Source organism: Octodon degus, unplaced genomic scaffold (genome assembly GCF_000260255.1).
Source record: "Octodon degus isolate 3935 unplaced genomic scaffold, OctDeg1.0 scaffold00001, whole genome shotgun sequence".
NCBI lineage: Eukaryota > Metazoa > Chordata > Mammalia > Rodentia > Octodontidae > Octodon > Octodon degus.
In genome coordinates this window covers 6,820,242-6,827,716 of record NW_004524577.1, presented here as the reverse complement: position 1 = coordinate 6,827,716, position 7,475 = coordinate 6,820,242, and the positions used below count along the sequence as shown (strand labels likewise).

The 7,475-nt window shown below is 58.0% G+C and overlaps 1 protein-coding gene across 3 annotated transcripts in view; it reads left to right on the top strand.

Moving 5' to 3' along the window:
• Positions 1-59: 59 nt before the first annotated feature.
• The window catches only part of Gsg1l (GSG1 like), a 220,740-nt gene continuing 213,324 nt past the window's right edge, over positions 60-7,475 (top strand). For all 3 annotated transcript variants that reach the window (XM_023709471.1, XM_023709475.1, XM_004622901.2), the window contains exon 1: positions 60-393. In XM_023709471.1, coding sequence (XP_023565239.1) covers positions 60-393 — 334 coding nt within the window. The remainder of the gene's footprint in view (positions 394-7,475) is intronic.

Below are 7,475 nucleotides of genomic sequence, written 5' to 3'. Positions count from 1 at the left end.
GCCGGCCGCCAACTTCGCGCGCGGAGCTCCCGGGCGGCGCGGTCCCGGGCGCGGGCGGCATGAAGACGAGCCGCCGCGGCCGAGCGCTCCTGGCCGTGGCGCTCAACCTGCTGGCGCTGCTCTTCGCCACCACCGCCTTCCTCACCACGTACTGGTGCCAGGGCACGCAGCGGGTGCCCAAGCCGGGCTGCGGCCAGGGCGCGGGCGCCAACTGCCCCAACTCGGGCGCCAACGCCACGGCCAACGGCACCGCGGCCCCCGCCGTCCCCGCCGCGGAGCACGGCGCCCCGGGCGGCGCGCTCTACAGCTGGGAGACCGGCGACGACCGCTTCCTCTTCAGGAATTTCCACACCGGCATCTGGTACTCCTGCGAGGAGGAGCCCGGCGGGCTGGGTGAGTGCGCGGCCCCGGTCCGGGCCCCGAGCCCGCGCCAGGCGCCCGGCCGGGGGGCGCGCGTGTGCATGGTCCCGGAGTCCCCGGTCCCGGGGCCGGGATGGAGGGGTGTCCGGGACGCCCGGCCGTTTGCGGGTTCAGGGCAGAGCTCCGGGACCTTGGCGAACCCCAGGCGGCTTTGGGGACTCCCCGCCCCCCGCGCCTCTCTCGGTTGCCCACCGCAGACGCAAGTCGGAGGGGCGCGTTCCTTGCCCGTGCGAACTCACTGTCGCGCTCGCCCCCTGCTCCTAGGGTTCTGCGGGGCCCTGGATACCTCCCACCCGCCCATCGCGCCCTTGGGGGCGGTGGCAGCCACCGCCTGGGACCTTCGCTGCGGGGCTCCCCTCTCCGCACATCCACTGATCCAGGAGTGGCAGAGGGCAGCATGTCTCCGTCTGCGCCTGCAGCCTGCATTGGTCCTCCCGCTGAGAGGCTTGAGAGCACGGGAGTGAGGAGTGAGGGCTCCTGTGGGTGGTGGGTTCCTGGGAGTGTTGCCAGAAGCCAGGGAGCCCTTGGTGTCCTGGTCCCTTTGGAGGGAAAGGAAAGGAGGCAGCAGGGGAGACAGGGACAGCTCCACCAACTCCAGTGTGGGAAGCCCCGAGGGCTTGCTCCGGCACTGGGTCCCGTTAGGACTGGGAGGGGGCCTCCTTCGCAGAAAGCAGATCTCATACTCCTTGCTGGGCTCTCCAGGGAGCCAAGACTGGGGTGAGTGTCCCCAAGGTGGGTGGCAAGGCTGTGCCAGGGCTCAAGGGACAGCTGGCAGGGCTTGTGCCTGATTGTGGGTGGTGCCATCCCTAAGGGACCCAGTGCGTCCCAGGTGGTGTGGCTCCAGGTGATACCCTACCAGAGAAGAGACCTCCATCCTCAAGGTTAAAAGTCTTAGGAGCACCAGCGCTGTGTGTGTGGGCTCAGGACTGATGGAATGGACACCAGCTGGGCTTGATCGGGAGGCACCAGACTTGTGGCTTTTATCTCCTGAAGCACACTTGGGCTGCCCTGAATTTCCTGGGGTGTCTTTGGCCACCAGCATCTGGTCCCGTCTTTCCCCTAGGATGTCATTCTAAGGCCTGCTCGGTTGGCCTCAACCCCTGTCTCTCCCTCCTCTTGGCAGTGTCTAGCATGGAGCAGGTCTTCCATAAACATTTGAAAGTGTTAATATGCAAAATAGAAATGTTGGAAGGGGCCTTGGGATGGCAAGCTGGAGGTTTCTTGGGGTGTTGAGGGCCCTGTCCAGCTTCTGGGAGAGGGGACAGGCCAAACTTTTCTGTGATTTCACCTGAGTGGTCAGACACTGGTGTCCGTCTGAAGAGTCCTGCCGGGTCCATTTTACTGAGACACACTCACTTCTACCAAGCTTTTGGTTGGGACTTGAATTTTTACTGTGGCGTGTAGTTTTAAAAACAAAAATTAAACTCAAAGGTACCTCAGTTAAATATTCCTCCTCCCCCATCCCCCCTCAGAGGCCCAGTAACACCTTGTCTACCGCTTTTTATGGTAGAGATCCCTGTAGATCTTTCTCCAAGTGCAAGATGTTTCTGAGGTTCAGGAGAACCTGCCCAGGGGACATGGCTCTTCTGCCACTCCCCAAGACCTCCCTGTGCAACCCAGCCTTGCCTTTGAAGGACACAGCTGTAGCCCTGTTTCTGCGGAGCGTCCTGCCTGGCCTGGCCTGCAGAGCCGCTTAACTGTCTGAGGACTTTCCTGGTCACTCACTGAAGGTCAGCATGCCTTCATTTCTCTATGGTACATCCAGGGCTTGCTCTAGGAGCTTAAGCCTCAGTACTGTAGTTTTAAAAAATTTTCTTTGAGGGGCTGGCGAGATAGCTCAGTGGTCTAAAGCGCCTGCTTAGGCAAGCGCACAGGGACTGAGGTTCAATCCCCAGCACCACAGGCTATGCCAGCCCTGCCCCCAGGGTGGGCTGAGCTGGCTACCAAAAAAAAATATTTTTTTTCTGTTTTCATGGAAAAGTATTCAAAACAGTGTCAGCTGGTGTGTACAAAGCGTTTCCACACCTGGGGCCCTATTCAACTTCTCACCTGTGGAATCCTGGGAAAACCTGGCTCCCACCCCGAGGCAGGCACCCAATCTGCAGATGAGGCTCAGAGGTTTCTGGTGAGAGTCAGATTTGGCTTCTCAGTGGCAGGAAAGAATCAGAGCCGAGAGATGCGGGAAGAGAATGGCACAGGTGGGGGCGGGAGAAGTGGGCGCTTGGAGGGGCGGAGCATGGGACCCCTCACTCGAGTCCTCTGGGAGTTGAACACAGCTGGTTAATTGGCTGGGTAAATAAAACAATCCACAGTGCTCTCTCAGTCGCTGTTGGCTACAGATCACCCCTTCTAGAAAATCATAATTTTATTCCTCAGGAGCTTGGAAAACAGTTATCAGCTTGTCATGGCTGGTGAGAGATTGGGGAGACTGCAGCCCACGCGGCCGATCACAGCCCCCCAATCCTGCCTTCTCCATGGATGGGCCTGGAAAAGGTGTCACGAAGTACCTGGCCTCAAACTTTGGTTGCCATGACAACCTGTCTTCTGGGTTCTGTGACCATTTTGATTTCTTTTTACTCCAAGAGGAAAAACCATCCCAACGACACAAAAGAATCTTGGCGCCCTCTTCCTCCCAGGCTGGCAACAGGGTGGGTGAAACTCCTCCCAGAAGCTGTGCTTGGCACAAACCAGGGGGGACCCCAACAGGACCTCCCACCTCTGGTGGGGAGTCGGAGCACCTTCCTGTCCAGCGCCAGCTCTGCCACTTCTCTCTGCGCCCCGAGAAGTCCCTGCTGGCCCTGCGCAGCCGCAGGAAATCGCCTGAGCCCCTTTCCCACACTCCAAGCCCGCAGCGGTCTCTAAGGAAGCTGCAGCCTCCCTTCCCAAACAGACACACTTTCACCAGCCCCGGCACAAAGAAACCTTTTCTCCTCCCGAGACAGCACAGGCGGGCATCCCTGTGTACACAGAGAGGCCAGCGTGGCCTCCTCACAGGGTCGCCGAGCCCTCCCTGCAAGGTCTTGGGACTTGGGTGGGGGCTGAGGCCGGCGTGGGGCAGGGAAGTGGGGTCAGCAGAGGAGGGCTTGGGGCAGGGATGAGGTGGGGGCCCTCCTGACTCATGGACTTCTGGTGTGTGTGTGTGTGTGTGTGTGTGTGTGTGTGTGTGTGTCCCAGGACATGGCTGGCTTGTGGCATGGGGCCTCTCAGGTTCAGGGCTGGCTAGGCCCAGGTTGGTAGTGCGTGGTAGAGACAGAAGTCGCAGGTGGGACCCAAGATGGATCTCCCAGTTCTAGAGACCTTGGGAGAAGAGTCCATGTGGGATCTCCCCACTGTGGAATGGGTGGGTGTCCTAGGCCACGACCTGCCTCTTCCTAGTGATGTGACTTCTGGTGTGAACTTCATTCCCTGCCCCTTAGATGGGGACCCAGCAGCCAGCTGCTTCCTGAAGCCCCAGGACTCAGGGAGCTGTATGGGCTTGTGTGCTGCCCCCTGGCAGCCCAGGCTCCTGCCACTGTGGCACGAGGCACCTGGCCTCGCCTGTGGACACCAGGTGGCCTCCCTGCCTCTGCCTCTGCCCCCCTCACCACCCATTAGGGGTCTCCACATAGTGTCAGACGTGTCCTGAGATCTTCCTTGATTTGCAAGATGCTCCTTGAATTCCAAATCAGAGTCAAGGTGCTCGCTTACTCTGCGACCTCTGGTGGCCTGGCCTGTCTCCCCTGCCTCTCCTGGGTCACACAGGCTGCAGGGTCTTTGTGGGGGCTGTTCCTGCAGTCTGGAATGCTTTTCCTTTACACCCACCCAAACCCCTTTCCACAGCTTCTTTGCGCCTATGCTTAGTTCTGACCGCCTGACTCAGAATGGCTCTCCCAAGAGAGCCCCTGTTCAACCTTCTTTTATTGCCACTGAGCTCACGTCAGTGTCGCTGTGCAGGGTGGGAATTGATTCTTACCTCCATAGTTTGCCTCATGGTTCTCTAGTGCCTAGCACTGGCACACAGTAGGTGCTTAATAAATCTCTATGGACTGAGTGATGCTGGTCATTGCTCTAAGTTCTCACTCAACAAGTGTCGTTTCCTCTCCAGCCCATAGCTGCAGATACTGTGACACACCCATCTTGGAGCTGAACAAGCTGAGGCAGAGAGGTGAACAGACTTGGCCAAGGTCATGTAGCTGGCAAATGGCAAAGCAGGGGTGAGGGCTCCCGGCTCAGCTGTTGCAGGCCGTGTTGTGCTGCACCCAGCCCAGTGTCTTCACTTCCCCGGGTTCCTCCACGTAAAACAAGACAAAACAACCACAAATCAAAAGCAGTGAAATCAAGACACTATTTCAAAGTCCGGGCCCTTCCAGCTTGCAAATGCAAGAGCTCTGAACATTATATATCCCTGCTGGAAGAATAAGACAGAAGCGTGAGTGGAGCCATGACATTTCAGAAAACAGAGATTTTTGTATAACTGAAGGATCCACCCATCCTTCCTGGGACGGGTTAAATGGCTTTACCAGAAGCGGGCCAGGAGGGAAGGGAGGGTGGAGGGAGGGAGAAGAAGAGAGAAACCCAGCAAGAGCAGGATCCAGCTCCAGTGTGCTGGAGCAGCTTGCTACACATCTGTATTAACTGGGTGACCTGGGAAACGTGCTTTCACTTTTCTGTCTCAATCTTTTTTTCTTTTTCTTTTTTTTTTTTAAGTATCAGAAATTGCACTCAGGACCTTGCACTTGCCAGGCAGGCACTTGTGCCACTGAGCTACACTCCCAGCCCTTCTTTTTCTTTCCTCAGGTGTAACATAAGAATTTTATTGTGGATGTTTACCCCCCCTGGCTGGAAAGACGACAGACTGGTGTCCGTGTGACCACAGGCTTTGGGGACAGCTCTGGTTCCAGTCCCCATGTCACTGCTTGCCGGCTGTGTGGCTCTGCATAGGAGCTTGTGTTCTCAGCCTGCTCCTGCTCTGAGACCTCCAGAGGCTGCAGGCTACTGGTTCGGGGTTCACCCTAAGCGCACAGCTGCTTTGCTTGGCCCCAAAGCGTTCACAGGGTCTGAATAAGCTGCCAGCATTTGCTGATGGGGACTTCATGGAAACATCCTCCCTGGTGGCTTTTCCCAGAAGCCTGGCAGATCTGGCTGCACCAGCCCAGGGCTCTGCTGGAAGAGGCCGCTGTGATTTGGGCCCCCCAGGAAACTCTGGCAGCTCTGCCTGCCAGTTCCACCCTGGCCCGAGCCAGGCAGGCACAGTGCCCTCCTGGGTCCTCACCAGACCCCAGTGCGGTCCACACCTGTGTCCTCTTCACGAGGCCTTGGACATCTTCCATCTTAGCCGGTCACAGCCGAGTGTCCTGCTCTGTGACCTCTCTGACCTTGTCCTCTTTTCTGCTGCAGCCAACCCAGCCTCTTTCCTGGCCCTTGTATGCTTCGACCACTCCTGCTTCAGGGACTTTGCACTTGCAGGTCCCTCTGCCCGGAAACCCTCTTCCCCAGACAGACACAGGGCTCCTTTCTTCCCAGGCAGGGGTTTCCTGGACCACGCTGTCAGTCAGCACTCACTGCCCAGCCCTGAGCCCCCCTGAACCCATTCCTTATTCACCCCCTTTACCTCGCTCCGCTGCTGGGTCACTAGCTCTCTGGCCAGGACTTTAACTCTGTCCCAGGTTGCCACCTTCCAGCTCCTGGACACTGGGGTGCCTCAGCTCTTGGTTTTATCCCCAGGTGCTTAAGCTGTGTTTCTTACCTCCTACTTGCTTGGTTTGCTCTGGACATGTTTAGGGGGACATCTGAGGGGCTGTGGTCACTCCATTTTTAAATTCTAGGGTGTTGATGTAGAACCATCCTTGGAGGTGCTGTACCTTTGGCCTCTGTGCCCCCCTCAGGACCAAAATGGGGAAGCTCATTTGTTTCCAAATGGCAGGAACAGGTTGGACCCTGAGTAAGAATAAAATGACTAGGCCTGCTGGCGCACACCTGGAATTCCAGCACTCCGGAGGCTGAGGCAGGAGGACTGCATGTGTGAGCCCTGCCTGGGCAACTTAGTGAGTTAGTGAGAGTCTGTCTCAAAATAAAAATACAGAGGGGCTGGGGGTACGGCTCAGGGTCAGGCCCTGGGTTCAATTCCCAGAACCGAAACAGAAAAGGTAAAAGGCAACTGCTGGGCTGGTGGTCCTGGCACAGGGCCACAAGCTCTTCTAGTTGTCAACTGGACCAAGGACAGGGAGGGGCTGTGCTTAGCTGCCCAGCCTCTTCTGGGTGCTGTGTGCCACTCAGCCCCTCCTGGACCACCCCTGTGAGGCTTCCTGCCATGCCAGGCGTGTTCCCTCATGCTGGCCCTTCCCTGGAAGCCCTTTCCATTGTTCAGGAGAAGCTAAAGCCTTAGACCTCCCACTGTGGTCCCCCTGCCCTTGCCCTGGCTGAAGCCCCGCCCACTCTCCTGGACCACCCGTTTATTTATCACTGTACCTGTGGATGCTCTGTGTCTCCCACTCTAGGCCAAGTGTGAGGGCGGAGCAGAGGCGGCATTTAACTCTGCAGCTGTGATGCCCATGGGAGCCAGACATGGTGGCCCCAGTAGGTGGTGGACTCTGGGTCAGGGAGCCCAGGCACCCTCTGGGTGCGTAGAGGAAACCCAACTGTCTCATATGTGCCAAGTGGGGACAGTGATGGCCCAGCTCCTGGGCTGGCTCCTTCCCAGGCCTGTTGGTTTCTGTCTGTCTGCTACAGTCAGCCTGTACACAGTGAAGTGGAGCTGGGCCACGATGTCAGCAAAGCGCAAGGACGGCCTGGCCTACTCTGCCCAAGCTCGTAGCATTCCAGGGACTTGGCAGTAAGACGCAGCACTGGGCCAGCACTGTTCTTCTTCCTGACAGTCAGAGCCAGGATGGGGCCCAGGTACAAAGCCCAAGAGAGGGGTGGTGGCAGCATCTGTCCTGTGTCTCAGCTACCCTGAGGAGTGGGTCTGAGGTGGCCGCGGGCAAGGAGAGATGGGACAGCAACATAAGGGGAGAGGGAGATGCAGAACCTGAGGGGTAAGAAGAAAGGTGCCAGGGACAGAGGGAGCCAGAACCAGG